Source organism: Pelobates fuscus, chromosome 4, assembly GCF_036172605.1.
Source record: "Pelobates fuscus isolate aPelFus1 chromosome 4, aPelFus1.pri, whole genome shotgun sequence".
Lineage (NCBI taxonomy): Eukaryota > Metazoa > Chordata > Amphibia > Anura > Pelobatidae > Pelobates > Pelobates fuscus.
Genome location: NC_086320.1, coordinates 220,810,674 through 220,829,598, shown reverse-complemented (window position 1 = coordinate 220,829,598; position 18,925 = coordinate 220,810,674). Strand labels below are relative to the sequence as shown.

At 41.1% G+C, this 18,925-nt stretch overlaps 1 protein-coding gene across 1 annotated transcript in view; it reads right to left on the bottom strand.

The window, feature by feature from the left end:
• ICE1 (interactor of little elongation complex ELL subunit 1) overlaps window positions 1-18,925 on the bottom strand; it is a 97,821-nt gene that overhangs the window by 58,909 nt on the left and 19,987 nt on the right. Inside the window, exons 12-16 of the mRNA XM_063453085.1 lie at window positions 16,680-16,763; window positions 14,886-14,927; window positions 8,142-8,374; window positions 3,335-3,578; window positions 2,319-2,483 (exon numbers count right to left, since the gene is read on the bottom strand). Of these exons, the coding sequence (XP_063309155.1) occupies window positions 2,319-2,483; window positions 3,335-3,578; window positions 8,142-8,374; window positions 14,886-14,927; window positions 16,680-16,763 (768 nt within the window). The remainder of the gene's footprint in view (window positions 1-2,318; window positions 2,484-3,334; window positions 3,579-8,141; window positions 8,375-14,885; window positions 14,928-16,679; window positions 16,764-18,925) is intronic.

Genomic DNA, 18,925 nt, shown 5'->3' with positions numbered 1-18,925 from the left:
TTATTTTGTGTTTTTTTTCTCACATTGTACTTTAGGCATGGATTCTCAGTTCCTGTAATGTGTTACTGACAAAGAACACCCCAATATGTGTTCAGCAACATCTCTCGAGTACAACAGGATTTACAGGTTTTATGGGTTTCTGCAAACTTACAGGGGTTAAATGTAGGGCTTTACCCTTTTCCATGTGTGCACATTGAAATTGGCCAGATTGGTTTGCTGGGCCTATGTTGCCTTTAAGACAGTATAGCAGCCCAGGAATGAAAATTAACCCCATCATGGCATACCCATTTGTAAAAGTAGACAAACCAGGATATTTAAAATGGGGTATGTCCAGTATTTTGTCACATACGCTGGCCAAAGTTAGCATTTTGATTGGTGTTTTTGCATTTTCTTTACACAAAACTGGTGATTTCATAGTTATGATCAGCTTTACTGTTTTAAACACTCAATTGTGTTCAGCGAAGTCTCCAGAGTATAACAATACCCCCCATGTACAGTTTTTATGGTGCTTTGGAAAGTTACAAGGTCAATTTAGGGCTTGCTCAATTCAGTTTGCCAGTTTGGTTTGCTGGGTCTGTGTTACCTTTTGAGACCATATGGTAGCCCAGGAATATGAATTAACCCCATCATGACATACCATTTTCAAATGTAGACAACCCAAGTTATTAAAAATGGGGTATGTCAAGTCTTTTGTAGTAGCCACTCAGTCACAAACGCGGGCCAAAGTTAGCATTTTTTTTTTAATATATATATATGTGTGTTCAGTGGTACATCGGTTATGATGGAAGTAAGATTGGTGAACAGAACTGGTGATAAAGAAAGTCGGTTGAGATGCGCCGAAACAAACGTATGCTCTAAGCCAGTAATATAAGTGGGCTTACACTAGTAGAGTATGTTGCATAAGGGGAGTGGAGGGTGGGGTAGCAGATCGTCAGACCGATCATGGTAGGTTAGCAAAGGGGGGGGGGGGGGGGGGGGAGTGCTTTTAAAGGTTCAAAGGTTCGGGGCTACATTGGTTAAGATAGTAAGATTGGTGAACAGAACTTGTGATAGAGAAAGTCGGTTGAAGTGTACCGAAACCGACGTTTGCTGTAGGCCAGTAAAAAAAGTGGGCAAAAAGGAAGACATAATATGTTCAAAATACATTTATTGAGAAAGAACATAATAAAACGTAGGTACAATTAAGAAGAATTTTTTTCGAATTTCCTGTACTGGTTGAGGTATGTATGTTGTATAGGCTCATTTAGGCAGAGTTAATGATATGGACTGGAATGTCCTGGCTCAATGCCATAGAGGCGGCCCCTAATTTAAAAGTGTCCTGAATAATTGCTAGGGTTCATTCCTTGCCTTGTTAACAATAAGCGTATGTATAACATGAATTTGGACGTAGTGAGGATAGCCCCATGAAGTGACAAAAGAGGTGTGATTTGGTATAGTGAGGAGGTAGGAATCAAAAACCTTCACCGGGCACCAGCTGTTGTTCATGGGATAATACAGTATGTGGACAGGTTGACCCATTTGGCTTGTTTTGGTCACGGGTAGAATAAGTATATAAATGATCTAGCTGTTTGTTTAGATAGAAGACCCAGAGGCAAATGTGAATTCCTGTGGCTCCAGGAATCCTTAAGAAGTCAGGTACATGGCGGTTTTTATGACTGATTTAGTGAGGGGTTCAAAAGGGGCTGAATCTATTAGATCAAACATATCTTTGAATAACTGTTTGCTGATGGGTAGCCTTTGTTGTGGTGTAGGACCGTTAGCCTTTGATATGCCCTTAAGTATGGCCCTGATAGGGTATGAGGAGAGGAAACCAGAGTTGTTGGGGAAAGTAGAGTACATATGATGCTGGATGCCTGTCCGGTATAATTTTATTGTGTTGTGTGATAACTAACTTGAGGTGGCAAAAGCCACCAGGGATGTTATTTTAAATATGCTATGCAGGTGATATTCTGCCATAAACTTATTCTATAAGGAAAACACCCTATCATATGCTTTACATGTGTTAGAAGAGGGCCAGTTTTGTTAAGATCTGGCTATATTGTAGTAATTTGTCTAATCCATGAATAGGTCCTGGAACACGGGGGGGAGGCTGCTGTGGCCAGACTTGAAGCCGTGGGCAGGAATTCTCGGAAAGCCTGAAATTGAAAGCGGGACAAGCAATCAGCTGCAGTGTTTAAACATGCTTCTCCCATTCCAGTTAAAGAGAAATGTGTGCCACATAAGGAGGTCCGCCATGGCTGGGGCTTGAGGGGAGGTACGGCTTTGGTCATCAGGGAATGTGGTGAGTAAGCGGAGGAGCCTGGAGATGAAAGCTCTACCCTGAAGGATGACTCTCATAGCTAAGTTCAGGAAGCCTAACAACAACTGCAATTCTTTCCGGTTACAGGAGCCAGTAAGCATGTTATGGTTGATATCGTGGCGGATGCTAGTGACTTTCTCCTGTGGAAGGCTAGCTTCCATGGTCACAGAATCCAGGTGTATCCCTAAGAAATTAATAAAGGTGTCAGGACCATCTGTTTTCTTTGGTGAGACTGGTACCCCCAGTGTGTTGAACGACGTGACTGCTTTGTCCAAGTTGCTCGAGGGGGAAGAATTGCTTTCAATGAATATAAAAGTGGCAGGTGCCATAAAGACGGGTGAATGGGCAATAACTTGAAGGCATTGACGGTTTTGCTGAGCCAGGCCCCCATGCCCGCAGTCAAGATAGCGTTTATGGCATTGTCAATTGTTGTGTACTGTAGAAAGAATTCTTCTGACGGGATCAGCGAGTTTAGACTTGGGACCCCTGAGAAGTGTGGTGCTGAGAGATCTATGATCAGTCTTTCTTTGCCTGAGTTTTCTCCCGGAGACTAGGCCAATGGGATTAGTTCTCCAGCTGGAAAAAGGAGGCTCCGTGAAAGGCCCTAAGTAAGAACCCTTGCTCAACCTCTAGCTTTAATAGCACCTCTACTGCCTTGGTATAGGCCATGGCTGATGGAAGATTGTTACATTCCAATATCCCTGTTGGCATGTGGATAAGGCCCGTGTGGGAACCCCGAGTAAAACCAGTTATCAAGAAATCCACAAGGTGTTTTGAAGGACGTGTGGACAGTAGTCTAGCTAGCATACAAACATTAACCGAGGTCAAGTAAGGTTTATAATGCATTTTATTAGGACACATGGTTTTCACATATGCCCTGAAACAGTGAGAGCACACATGCAACAGACGACAGGCACTATAACCACATGATCCTTCATTAAAATAAAAAATCTGACTTCCCAAGGTACACGATTGGGCGCCCTAGTGTATCTTTTCCCTGTTTATCAACCCTCGAGGTGCTCAGGGTTGCCGTACTGGGGGTGAAGTCAGGTGAAACTGGTGAGAAATTGGCAGAATGTGCGTCAGAAGAGCAAAATGTACAAGCTGGAGTCTTTACCATAAGTGTCTGCAAAAAAGCTGTGTCCAGTTGGCTCCAACCCGTGCTGACGTTGTACTGGGCCAGAGCTGCAGACGCCCTAGCGGAGAATGACTGGTTGTAGTCATAAAAGGACGTACCCCTGTAACCAGCTTGTGCATATAGATATCCAGCTCTTGCCTTCTATGTGGATGAATCGAACACAAAACATCCCTATAGATAACAAAAGCGATAAAATCTGGTATCGATTGGGGCGGGGACTAACCATCATGGCGGAGAGTTGTGTTTTCCATGAGCTCCAGCACAATCTCCACAAAACGAGCCAAAAACGACTCAAAACAAGCGACACATCCGGCAGTATCGAACACCCACGATAAAGGGCACACAGCGGGCCACTCTGCTATCTGACTGGAGCCAGATGGAGCCACAAACGCCATCGCGGCCTAGTGTACGCCGGGCGGGGGAGGCGGCTGCTGCCCAGATCCGGAGGCGCCCTGGAGCTGCCAACCGCACAAATCAACCCTGCTCCCCCCCGCCTTTGCTGGAATATTTAGACTAGCTAACGTACAGATATAACCTGTCTATACCTCAACACTAGCCTGAATATCCACCCACACTCTGCTTACAGTATTTTCTTGTAAATAAGAAAACCAATATGCAAGGCAGCCCTGTAACTACATTGTAAAAGAAAATCTAAAATTACAAAAAATTTGCATATTTAAATATAAGCTAATGTGGTTCATTGAAGCTTATACTGCATGATGTTACTCCCCTACAAGACTCAATAAGCCTGCTTATAATGCCTACACAAATTGTACACTAGCTTGGTAGAATAAAAATTTGGACAACTATGAAAGCATACCTAGCCTAGCACTGTTAAGCGTTGACCTTTTCACTTTCTTCTAATGACTTCACTGTTTAGCCAATCTGATGATTGTAATAATTATATAAAACTGTGCAATTCCTCATGCCACTGTTCAATTTAAGTACATTCTCAGACACGCTGTTGTGGTGTTTGTCATTGCTATGTATAACGTGCACAACAAAAATAAAGAATTAAAAAAATCTGGTATCGATAGCTTCTTGCCGAGTCTAGGGTCTCGTGATTTAAGAACTACCTAGATATCCCCCACACGCGTACGTGCGATTCTCGACGACATCCTGGGAAGCAATCAGAAGGGAGAGATTAGCGTCTTTGCCTTCCAGGATGTCCTTTTTAAGATTTGCTGGTACCATGTGAGCCGGATTTATAACATGTGATCTGGAAAAAACAGGCACACCATTACCCGGTTGTAACTAGGGCGTTTGGAAGTACATCCGTGGGGGGCCCTGTTGCCGCAATGGGAAGACTACAAGCTTCCAGTCTTTCTAGCCTATTGTTGATTTGCCCCATGGAGGACACCAGTGAGGCGATCACTGTGTGGAGGTTGGAGTCGTTAGAGATATTTGTGCCCTTCCCTGCGTCCATATCGGTCCGCAGCTGGGGAAGGGATGCTGCTCTTGCATAGCTCGGCCGTAATGCGGGGGGATAGTCAATGACCTGATGGAGGTTGGGCTACCCGTGTCGCCCTTGCATTTAGGGATAGTGGACCTGGCCTGAGTCGGAGTCTAGCCAACTCTTTGGTTTTGCAGCCCTCCCTGTCACAGGTGCCTCATCCCAGGGACCTATTTAGCCTTGTACTGCAGAGAGCACCAGATGGAATTTTTCCCCCCAAGTAAGTGGGTTAATCTCATAAGAGCAGACATTAGGCTGTTCGAGTAGGACCTTTCAAAGATGGGGTACATTGACATTGTGGCAGGCTTATGCAATGTATGATCATATAATGTAACTAAATCCCCATTATTTTTGCCTAGATTAGATGTTTAAAAAAAATAAAAAAATAATACAATCTGTTAACATTGAAGTTGCTGTTTAGTGGATAGGTGAGAGCACTGGATCTTGTGTAATATATCTATCCCGTATTTTTCACTCCATAAGACGCACCTGACCATAGCTCATACAGCAGCTTGACCTCATCTTTACCAATCTCTGTACCACCTCTAATCTCTCCACTGTTCCATTTCCTTTGTCTGATCACCATCTGCTAACATTTGCCATCAACATACCACGTACCCAAATCTCACCACCCTCAACTCTCCAATCTCGCAGAAACCTCAACTGCCTTGATCTCCAGCATGTCTCCACCAAACTCCAAACTCCTTTTACCCATCTCAAATCTAACTTACCCTAACTCTGCAATCTCATTTTTCAACTCAACTCTCTCCTCTCAACTCAACATCATGGCACCTCCTACAATTAAATGTAGCAAGCGCCCCCAATTACAACCCTGGCACACCAAGCGGACCCGTTACCTCCAAAAATGTTCTAGAACGGCTGGAGACAGTCTCACTTTGCATCTGACTTTCTCCACTATAAAATGTATGCTGGCTCCTACAGCCTGGCTCTTTCCACTGCAAAAGTAAATTACTTTGACACCCTCATAAGTACACTGTCCCATCAACCCAAACACCTATTTCACACTTTTGATGCTCTTTGCCCTTTTACTCCCCCTCCTTCTACCAACTTGTCCGCCACAAACTTTGTCTCTCACTTCACTGAGATGTCTACAATCAGAGATCTCTCCCTTTCCTCTGGCACATTTCCCTCACACTTCAAACATGCAACTGTAACCCCAATTCTGAAAGCCCAGCCTTGACCCCAAGTCCCCATCCAACTATCGCCCTATCTCGCTACTGCTATTTGCCTCCAAGATCCTCGCGACTTTCTCGAATCCAACTCTCTGCTTGACCCCCTTCAGTCTGGATTCCGCGCTGGTCATTCTGTCGAAACGGCTGTGACCAAAGTATCCAACAATTTAATTACTAAATCCCACGGCCATTACTCGATCCTAATTCTCCTTGATCTTTCTGCTGCCTTTGACACTATTGATCAACAGCTTCTTCGCATTCTCTGTAATTTTGGTCTACAGGATACTGCTCTCTCCTGGTGCTCCTCCTACCTCTCCCAGCACTCTTTCAGAGTTTCTTTCTCTGACTCTGCCTCTGCCTCTTCCCCCCAACCACTCTCTGTCGGCATCCCCCAAGGTTCTGTCTTGGTCCCCTACTGTTCTCTATCTATACCGCCTCCCTTGGTAAACTCATCAGCTCCTTTGACTTCTGTTATCGTTTCTATGCGGATGACACGCAAATCTACCTGTCCTCTCCTGATCTCTCTCCGCCCATCTTGACTTGTGTCTCTGACTGCCTCTCTTCGATTTCCAACTGGATGGCTGCTCACTTCCTTAAACTCAACCTGTCCAAAACAGAACTTCTGGTCTTTCCTCCCTCAAGTGTTACTACTCCTGTGTCTGTCTCCCTCCAAGTCAGTGCTACCATCACCTCTACCCTGCAGGCTCGCTGCCTGGGTGTTCTTTTTGACTCCAACCTATCCTTTACCCCTCATATCCAATCAATCGCCAAATCCTGTCGCTTCCATCTCAAAAACATAGCGCGCATCCTCCCCTATTTAACCCGGATGCGGCTAAGGTGCTGGTCCATGCCCTTGTTCTCTCGCCTTGACTAATGCAATACCCTTTTCAGTGGTCTTACGTGTTCCCAGATTGCACCGCTGCAATCTATAATGAATGCGGCAGCGAGGCTCATTTTCCTGTCCGCTCGCACCTCCCACGCCTCCCCGCTCGGTCAGTCCCTGCATTGGCTTCCCGTTAGATATAGGGCTCAATTTAAAATTCTTGTGCTTGCTTACAAGTCCCTACATAATGCTGCTCCAACCTACCTATCCTCCCTAACACACAAGTAAGTCCTGTTGAGGCCCCTACGCTGTGCCAAAGACCTACGTATATCCTCTGTCTGTACTCCCACCTCTAATGCTCGCCTCCAAAATTGTTTCCAGGGCTGCATCTCTTCTGTGGAACTCCCTTCCCTTCTCCGTAAGAATTTCACCCAGTTTCCACTCTTTCAAAAAAATCATTGAAAACTCACTTCAAGAAAGCATATCAATTAAACTGTTAGCAGGTTATTAAGCCCTCAGTAAATACTTTTCCAACAACCTACTTCGTACCCAAGCTTTTACCCTTTGTGTCACTATGCCCCACTCCCTCTAGAATGTAAGCTCATTGAGCAGGGCCCTAAACCTCTCTGTTCCTGTATGTCCATTGTCTGGTTACAATTACATGTCTGTTAGTCCACCCATTGTACAGCGCTACGGAATCTGATGGAGTTATATAAATAATAATAAGACGCACCTAGATTTTTTTAGAGGAGGAAAACAAGGAAACAAATATTCTGAATCAAAACTATTGTACTAGTGTACTAAACTATTTAATAAACTACCGGTATCTCAGAATAATATTTCAACCATGTAAAGAAAACAGCAGTCAACAGTGGCATTAAGAACCATCAACAGTGGCATTAAGAACCATCAACAGTGGCATTAAGAACCATCAACAGTGGCATTAAGAACCATCAACAGTGGCATTAAGAACCATCAACAGTGGCATTAACAAATGAAGAGAGACTTTAAGGTTTGAATACATATAGGTGTGAACCCCAATAACTCATTATTGCTTGAGTCAGAATTTATGAAGCTCAGTTGCTCACAATCACTGACATCACTTTCTTCACTATCTTCATTTAAGATAACATCTGTTTCCATCCAAAGCATTGCTAATGCCACATTTTTTTGAATGACTGTACAATGATTTCCTTCTTCACTGAGTGCCATGATGTTTTCACCCATTCACTAACTTGAGTGATAGTGGGCCTCTTCATTCGCCCAATAGGTATCAGATCAGGATTACCAGCAGCCATCCACTTGATGCGCTCTTCTCGCATAAAGACCTTAAATGGTTTGCTGATGGAAACGTCGAGAGGTTGCAATTGGCTGGTAAGACCTCCAGGAATTACAGCTAGATTAGTCTTCACTTCTTTAAAGCACTTTTTTGTAGTTTCACCAATACGTGCTCTAAACTGGTCAAGTACTAATAAGGCAGGTTTTTTTCAGAAGCCCTCCAAGACGTTTGGATCACACTTTTTCAACCCATACTCTCATTCCATTTTCGTCCATCCATCCTTTTTCATGAACATGTACAACTCCTCCTCTTGGAACTCTTCTATTGGAAATGTTCTCCTTTTGAAAATTAACATGGGTGGCAATTTGGTGCCATCTGCACAGCAAGACAACACACACAGTGATAGCTGTGGCATAAGTTCAACTGTCCTATTACATAGCGCATCAAAGCATCAATTACAAATTTATGAAAAGACAATCTTCGATTCATATTCTTTTTGCATTTTTTGCGCAATTCTAGTTTTGGTGCGCATAGCAAGGCCACATCGCCTCATAAATTTGTAGCACCACGATGGTGATACAGTACTAGTTAACGAGTGGTGGAAGCAGCGCGCTGCCGGACAGACCCGACACAGGAACCCCCAACAGCCTCCTCTCTGCAGCCTTCCCTCGTCTATGCCGCACGATCTCCAGGACCTGCTTTTCGCCCCTGCGCTCTGGCTCCAGGGACCACACATTCGCACCATAAGACGCACAGACATTTTCCCTTACTTTTAAAGAGGAAAGAATTGCATCATATGGAGCGAAAAATACAGTGTGTGTGTGTGTGTGTGTGTGTGTATATATATATATATATATATATATATAAAAATAATATATATATATATATATACACACACCACCACCACCACCACACACACACCACCACCACCACCACACACAAAGTACTTTTATTTACTTTTTAATAGTTTTTTGCAGGCATAAGGGGGACTGCCTGAGAGCTCAGACAAGCCCCCTGCAGGCACTGCACAAGCCGGCTATTCCGGCCATGTAATCGCGAGGACCCCGCGATCACATGGCACAAGAGGCCCTGATTGGGTAGAGGGGGTCTGCCTCAGCTCCCATACAGACCTCAGGATCGCAAACGCTGGTGGGGAATCGCAAGCTTTCAGGTAAGTGTGGATTTACTATCAGACGTACCTGGTAAGTTCGAGGTCGGGAAGGGGTTAAATCGCAGACAAGGTCACCAAAGGCAGCATTTCTTTAGTTGGGGTGGAAGGTCCAGAAGGCTTTTGGCCAGTATAGTTAATCCAGCATCTAGATTTAAACCTATTGCCTCCACTGTATCACCATAAATAATCAAAATAATATATCATACTAAGATTAATAGATTGTATATAATACAAAAGAACAATCACTTTTTGCCCTTAAAACAAAAAGATGAATATACAACACTTATCTTAGCAATAATCCCTCCAATATAGAATAGATATATGCAAATGAGGATAGAGCTGTAGATCTATAAAGTATAAAATAAAACAATAGTGCAACACTGTATGATAGTTCTATTCTACTTAGCTCACTCATATTTTATCATACAGTGTTGCACTATTGTTTTATTTTATTCTTTGTAGATCTACAGCTGTATCCTCATTTTGCATATATCTATTCTAAGATCAATAGTTTGTTTTACACCAACTTTAAAGCCCTATACACCTCGACACCAGATGACTGTCCGAGAGTTCTAGCCTTCCTATAAAGCTGCAACCCCACATAGATAAGGAATTCTGTTCACTCTTGAATAATCCAGGGCTTGCCCAATTTGTTTGGAATCTAGAAACCAGCTAAAAACGTTGAGAGCCAGTTTTATTGAAACTAGCAAAGTTTATTTTGTTTACGTTTACGAGAGTAATTTAGTTAGACTGATTATAGCTGGATGGGTGTTCCATATGAATAGGCATACTTGTTTGTTCAAGGCATTCTAGTCTTTCTTAAATAGTAAGAGTGAGAGAACTTGGAAAAAGTATAGTAGTTTTGTGAAAAAAATAAATAAATTATATATATATATATATATATATATATATATATATATATATATATATATATATTTATTCTACCCAGGATGGATGGAAAGGGGAAGGGACTGCCATCTACTCAACTCTGGGCATATAAATTGCATTAAAACTGATATGTTTAATATAATGTTAAATAATTTCTAGGAATATTAACTCCTATGTATTTTAATTAAATTAAACCCTGTCCCAGATTGAAGGTGCGCAGTATCTTTTATTAAGCATCTCCCAGTTTTGCATGGAGATGCTGAATGTTACTCAAAGAACATGCGCACTATCCTCCTAAGGGAAATAATTAGTTTAGCTGAGAGTTTATAAAGATTGATGATCTCAGCCATGAATGCAGGACAAGCCGTGGCGAAACCAGTCGACGTGGAAAAAAAGGGGAGTAAAAACACCTCTCTAATGTGATCAGAGGTGGGCAGTTACACACACACACACAGTTTTATGTTAAGCTAAGTAAAGAAGGAAAAATGGTAATTCAGGTTAGCTGAAATTATCAGTAAATCATCGTCAAAGGTCAAGACCGCTAATATAAAATTCCTTTCCGGTTTGGGTGCATGAATGGTTCGAGCGTGGTTAAGGGAGTCAACTGATAGGCCATCTAGATAAATTTGATTGAATAGTGGGGTGTTAGAACAGTGCCAAGATGGGGCCTCAGGATTTAAAAAACTTTGGGACAGGCTGTTCCAGTAATATTTGTATCTCCTAAATCTGTAATGGGAGGCGCCAGGTCGCCACAGAGCCCAGCTGAGGGAACAATGGAGCCAACTGGTTGCCCTGGCCTGCATGGGGGCGGCCGACTTGGGCTGCATGGGGGCAATGTGTGAGGCTGTGGTAATCTTCCTGCAGCTCCCCTCTATTCCCTCAAGCTGCATAGAGATGCCAGGAGCTGGAATATGAGGTCATTCCTGCCCCATAAGTGTAGCTTGATAAAGGCCTCTGCGTAGACAGAAACATTGTACTTTTTGTTCCAATAAACCTGCCTTCCTGCAGCAATCCTGAGTGCCTGGATCTAATTTATATTTAACCATCCAGCTATAATCAGTCTAACTAAATGACACCAAATACTCAGGAGGTTTGAACCTACCTAATGCAGAAGCAAAAATATGTCCTGAATTGGAAAGTAAACTGCTCAAAATTCACTACAACTGAACTGGAGGCAGCACTGGCTCAACCCATAGAATTACTGGCTTAACTGAACTGGCCCCAACACATAACCACAATAAAAGCATGGACGCTGGCAAGGCTGAAACTAGGTGAACATCAACATCCAAATCACTGCATCTTCCCTTCCTTAAAAGTTTAATGTACCGGAGGCCGGAGAGGGGGGGGGGGATTAAACGGATATAACACATTATACCAAATTCATAAATAAGTCAACTAGGTTGATATACTCAGAGCTGAGAGATTGCCTTTTGGCCTTCCACATCCCTGGCACGTATCTACAACTCTTCTCTTATATCTTCCAAATTCTGAGGATCTATCCGACACGGATTGGTACAGCTTCCTTGATCACATCCTCACTACCGTGCCACGTCAACTTATAGCACATTCACACACAAGTCAGTATATGATTTATTTGAAAATCCAACGCTATTTGACCACACACACACACACACACTGTGCAGAGTCTCCCCTCATACCGTAATTCATAATACAGGTTCCTGTCCACCACTACCCCAATAAAAAGATTTAGAAAAACAGAGGCGGCAGTGGGCCTCAAGACCACATTGCAGTTCTGGAGTCAACCTGACCCTCCTCCCCTTTTTCATGCTTCCTGACAAAAATTACTACATTTACACTACGGATTGGCTCCACATCAACTAACAGACAATGGCAAAACCTTTTTTCGAAACTTGAAGAAAAAAAAAAAGTTAACTGTAGATCACACCTTCCAAAAAAAAAAAAAAAGTGCACACCATGCTTAATACAGTTGTATTCCTCTGAGGTTGGTTGCAGGCCGCACACCCTTACCCACTTCAACATAAATTATTGCGGTCCTACTTCAAGTGTAGTTAATAAGAAAGATCCCCTCAGTAGAGCTAATGTAAGCTCCTACCAGTAGTTTCTGGCTTTCATTGGAGGAAGTGCCCTCCATGTACCAACCACTACAGCACACTTTGTGAAGCAATGAATGCATTCTGCAAAAACTGTGAAGGGGTTGTCAAACTACTAGCAGCCATGGTATGGTTGTTTGCTCATTCAGCAGTTTCACTCATATGTGATAAACACAACTGCTAATGCAAGTAAACCAGCTATTTGCTAAGAAGGTCAAATAAAAGGTGATTATGCATGTAATGGGAGTGCCAACATAACTGCCTCAACCTAAATGAAATAATAAACAAATACTTTATTAGTATGCAACCAGGCGGGAGAAAATAGGGGAAGCACATGAAGGAGGGAACTAAAGCATAGGTGAACTGGTCAGGAAGGGTGTCCCTGCTGTTTTCCTGTGCAAATACAGCAATTGCATGGTGTGACTGACACCGCAATGTGGGCCACAAACCTCAGGAAAGCACCAGAACCAAACATATCCTAATCTACCAGATACTGGTGAAAATTACTCCCCCAAACACCAGCTACGAACATTAAGTCTCCCGACCGTTACTGCTATGCAGGGATGAGGGATTGGTGAGGTGGTACATTTCTCTTTGTCCATCACCTCTTCCAGCATATCCAAAATAACTCCATCAATAATAAGCTTTGAAGTAGCTGGGAATAAAGAAATACAGTCACCCCAGTTTCTCTTCAAACATAACCGAATTAAGGACCGTAGCTACTACCTTGTTGGTTTAACACCCATTAATCTTGGGCAGAATGTTATGCAAGACCCACACAGCTCTAAGATTGACGGAATCCTAGTGAACAGATTGATAACCCGAGGGGTGCTGTAAGAACCATAACCCCAACCCTGTACCAACTAAACAAAAAAATGAATAACTGTACTAGAACTTGCTAGATGTTTTAATCAACACTTTGACAATTCAATATAATGTAATGCATATGCAAGAGTGGCCAAAAATGTACTAATATCTAGGAACAGAAAAAGGGGGGTAACCCAAAAATATAATATACTACAAAAACAGGGGGGGGGGGGGGGGGGGGGGAGGGGAGATGGAGAAGAAAATAGAGTCTGTTCCTAATAATGGGCGATAAAAAGTCCTATAATAGTAAATACTGGGACATCAGAATAAACTATCCCGGCAGTGACTTACTGACAAAAAAAGAATGTCAGTTAGGCAGTCAAAAAACCGAGAACACAAAATATATTGATATACAGAAAAAACTATCATAGAGACCGATTTATGTATCATGCTTTAAACATCATATATTGAACATTTCATTCTAGTTCCTCTCCCTCATTGTTTTTGGGATTGGTGAAGGTTAATTCTCTGCTTTTGATTTTTGTTTTTTAGACTTATCAAATTTGATCGCATCTGACACCTGCCCAGTATCGTTCAAAAGACTTTGCATGTATTTTTGAACCCTATGAGCCACCGTACCCGCCCTTGCCGTTTGATCCCCTCTGTAACCAATGAGATTGCAAGGCGGGGGTTTTTAAACTCAGTGAACCCGACGAATCAGTTCCCCCGGATGAGCCGCAGTAATAGGCGAAATACGCGTCGGGGCGCGACACCTACTCTTCTTGTTTGTGCTCCTGGGGGCGCGACACCTCCTCTTCTTGTTGTTGTTTGTGCTCCTGGACCCTTATACAGTATTCGCTAGGTTGATCACTTAGCCTATACTTTAGACGGCAGTTAACCGTTATCGGCAGTACTGTCTACAACTATCTACTCAGACTATCGTTGCGGCTTTGTACTTGCCTCACTGGTTCTCTGATTTAGGTTATCATGCCGACGACCATACACTACAATTAGTGTATGTTCTTAATTCTGAGATTTTGACGGCACCCTGCCGTCTAGGGGCACTATTTATGATATTCTTACCATTGTTTATCATGCACTGATCAGGGTCTATTACTACAACAAATATTTATTTTTCCATAACTGGGTTGGTTCATAATTATTTTTCCAGTATAAGGATAGACCTCTTTCAGACATTTGTCTGTATCTTTCCTGTACCAGGTGCCCTTGAAGGCACCTTTCCTTCCTTTTATACCGATATACTGTACTCTTGATTTTTTTCTACCAACATCTCTCTATGAATCTGTAGCCTGACATTTTTTCCGCTATTATCCGATACACAGAGTTCCACGGCTTACTTAGGCACCTTAGGTGCGCTAAATCACTCTGTACTATAGAAGGGAAGCCACCCGCTCTACATGAGCGTTCTGATACTTTGATTGTGACGATTTGATACTATGAACCCTATATCATATTTAGGTACTTTAAGTGAGCCTAGTCACCTTGTATATTAGCAAGGAAATTATTCGCTCCACCTTAGCGTTTGGATACTGTGTATTCATAATTGTTTACCATCTCCCCTCTATTGGTTACTTTGTATCACCTTACATCAGATTATGGTACAAACGCTCTCTATCAGCTCCCCGTTTGGGAAGTCTAATAGTCTAGATGTCGGCACAGCTAGGAACAGACTATTTTCTTCTCCATCTCCATGCATAGTAACATACTTCTCGTCTTGCATTTCTTATATTTGGATACTTACTCTCTCTGACTTTGTGCTCTCTGGCTCTGTGTTGATGAGCATCTAAAACACAAATTTAGAGCAAACAAATGGTAGATTAGCAATCAGAGATTATAAAGCATGCATTGGATCCCTGCATGACAAATTCTAAACAGATCATTATTTTAACACTGAATACATTGGATCATGTGTATAAAATGAATGACTGCAAATGTTCTTATTGTCAAGTAATTAGTAACTTCAAAGGTAACATTCACATTAACCACCTAGGTTGTAAAGCATTCTAAATGATGAGCACTGTATCCTCTTGCTATGTGGAAAAAAAAGAAAATCATCCAATAGTAATAATTTGCAGTCACTGGTAATATGCTAGTTATCAGTAAGATATTAACACAAAATGTATAAATTATTCAAGAAAAACCATAATGTTAAGACAAATGTGTGATTTTCAATGTTTTATTCAATGGTGTAATGCGAAGTGACTGTTTCCCTTTAACATGTTATATACTTTTTGTTTACATGCAATATGCAAACATTAAAACCATAAACACCTTTTTTAGGTTTTCAAATATGTAAATATAGATTACTCCACTACACTCAGACATCTAATTTTGTCTTAAAGGCCAACATAAATGTATTGCTTGTTATGTAGTCTGTCATGTGTTTCACTATGAAAATGAATGTGACCCGCTTTTCCATGCACAGTACAGCCACAATCGATTTCTTCAATTATATAGGAAAAGCACTGATTGTGCAGAGGGATACCACAAAAGAAGAGTATGGAATTATGGTGGAGGCTATGCAATTTTGCTGCAAGTGTAAACTAATCAATGTAGTAGGTTAGAATCTTATCTATTTAAGTGATAATCAGGTGCCACCAAGTCCTTTAAATATAGACAACAAAAAACAACAACCATGTTACTACTGCCCTTGACAGTAATTATCAACATTTCAAGGTCAGCGATAACTTCCTCCTGACAAAGAGATACATAGAATCCCAGTGAATGCTATTCCAAAAACAAAACAAAAAAAACAAAGCAAAAAAAAAAAAAAAATCCAACCTGGGGCCACATACAAAATCAATAGATGAATCAACAAGACACTTATCAAACTGACCTCAAAAGGCTGATAATGGATTGCTGCAAAACTTTGTGGTGCAGAATATATTTTCTCTTGTTTGCAAGTGCAAACCCTGTGGAATACAAGTTATGGGTTTGTTGTTCAGCTCTAAAGGTTTTATAAATTTTAAAAAAGTTAATTTTATAGGACGGTCACTTCCCAGGATTTTTTAAATTAAGTTTACTTATCCTCTTAAATATGTATTTGTGTAGTGTGAAAACTAAAATTTAAGGAAGAAATGGCATCCCTGTATTCTAAAATTGGGCACATCCATCTTCCCGGTCAATTATTGTTATGATGTGTTCTTTGGATCTGGCAATCAGCACAAAGAAAGCACACAGAGAACAGAAGAAATGAATCAGAATTTATATTTTAACTTCTTATTTGCAATGCATGTCCTCGCAGTAAAGGGACTGAACTGGATTGTGATGTTTGTAATTAATGTAATAAATTTAAAAGGTGAAAAAAACAAACAATATCTTTCTTCCATAAATGTTGTAATATTTCATATTACATTGACCAGCTTACTGTATACAGTGAGCAATAAGAATAAAATACACTTGTGCAAAACCCTATGTTTTAGTCTTCAAATGTTTACATTTTAAATTAAAGGGCTAGGATCAAATTATTATTAATTTTGTTTAATATCCTGCAAAAGAAAATAGAAGAACTTATTGTTGTAAGTAAACTTCTCACCTAAAGTCTGTAGCTCAATATGGCTTTTTTCTGTTGAAGAATCAATACAATCCCATAGTTGTTCAAGAAGCAGCTTAATTTTTTCTGGGGAGGAAAGAAAATGTAATAAAAATAAAAATATATATTTGTGGTCCAAGGGAGTAAAATTCATACATGTGTGTTTTATGGAGTTTAAAGGACCACTATAGGCACCCAGACCACTTTAGCTCAATGAAGTGGTCTGGGTGCCAGGTCCTTCTAGTGTTAACCCTGCAGCTGTAAACATAGCAGTTTCAGAGAAGGGTTAATCCAGCCTCTAGTGCCTGTCTCACAAGTGTCTCAAAAGTGAATTTTCATGAAGGGTTTTGATGTGTTAGTGTCCCACTTTGGAGCACTTGAGCAGGCTACATATTACAACTACACCATAAAGGCATACCATTTCTTAAAGAACACATCCCAGGGTATTTCAAAAGGCATATTTTGAACCTTGGCGTGTGATCATTTTCCACTAGCTTGTACCAAGTGCAGTGGTAATAAGCATTTTTCTGCCTTTTTGACACACAAAGTTTGCAGTATATTTTGCAAACCTTATGTGTGCTACGACTGTATACTACTACATATGTTGCTCAGCTATGTCGTCTGAGTACAGAAATACCCCTGTATGTACCGTTGCCAGGTATATATGAAGGTTGAAAGGGCACATTTGAGACGCAGCCATTTTTGTTCTAACTTTGAAGTTTTACGCTGTGTCCATGTACCATTTCGGAGTAGTTTAGCTGGTTGGTTATTCAAACTTCCCCACAAACACATACTATTTATTAAAGAATACACCCCGGGGTAATTCAAAAGGCATATTTTGAACCTTAGCGTGGGATCATTTTTTCTCTAGTTTGTTCCAGGTGTAGTGATAATGAGCATTTTAAAAAGTATTTTTTTTACTTTTAAAATTCGTTTTTAAACTTTTTTGGCTTTTTAAATTTTTCTTTCTTTCTTAAAAACTTTTTTTTCCCCCCACATTTATTTTTTTTTATAAACTTTACCGTTAACCCCTAACTAGCAGTAAGCTGCACTAACAGTAAATTCCCAAATTTCCCATAACTCCCACCCACCCCAGCTAGCAAAATAAAGAATTGTAAAATATTAATTAACAAAATAAAATGAGCCCCTGAGGGTTAAAAAAAAAAAAAAAGTTAACCCTAAGGAGTTTAAAATTAAATAAATCAGATTACAGTATAATACTGTGATCTGCATTTTGATCACTGTAGGAAGTGATCAACTGGCAGGAAAGGGATTAGTTTTTATTAGGACAGGGTAAAGGGGGGGTGGGATTTTTGTAACTTTTTTTTTTAAGTTATTGAAACCTTTTTTTTTTTTTTTTTTAAACGTTAACCCCTAGCTAGCCTAACACCAAATTCCCCAATTCCCCACTAACTTCCACCCACCCCAGCTAGCTAAATATATAATTTTAATATATTTAAATTAATTTATAAAATAAATGTAACCCCTGAGGGTTACAAAAAATAAAAGTTGACCCTCAGGGGTCAAAAATAAATAAATCAAATGTAGTCTCTGCCAATTGATCACTGTAGTCAGTGATCAATTGGCAGGGAAGGGGTAACTTTTTATTTAAAATGGGCAAAGGGGGGGGGGTGGGATTCATCTCCCTGCACTTCACACAGAACGCGGAAGAGCAGGGAGGCAGATTGTGAGTCCCTGAAGCATATGTGCTCGCTCTGGCAGCCTTTCAGAGCGATCACTGCTGCAAGGACAGGTGCTCCCAGTCTGCCTAGGAGGAGCGTTAACCCCGCGATTGGGGCGATCTGGGGGTTAACTTTAGCGCATGACGGACCCGGTCCGTCATTAAGTGCTTTCCCGGCATGATTGACCGGATCCGTCAATAAGGGATTAATCTGTTTTTATAACGGTTTACATTTTTTTTTTAGTTGGCTTATGCTATAACTCTTGGGCTACCCTGTTTGATATATAGTGTTTAATTTGAAGGAAACACATGCTATTTAATACTTAATTGTTATTTCAGAGAGTCTCCCGAAAATTATCAATGTTTAAAGTAATCAAGTAATTGGGCAATCAAACCGCAACATATATATGAAACGAGTCATGTGGAGGAGGACATAACTTTTCAGAGGGAAGAAGCAGCTGAGAAGGGAGCGTGTTTGCTGGAGAGCTTGACATGCTAAGTGCGCAATCCTGTCACTATTAGGCTATATTTCCTTTGTTTTTAATACCTTGTTATTGGGCTTAATATA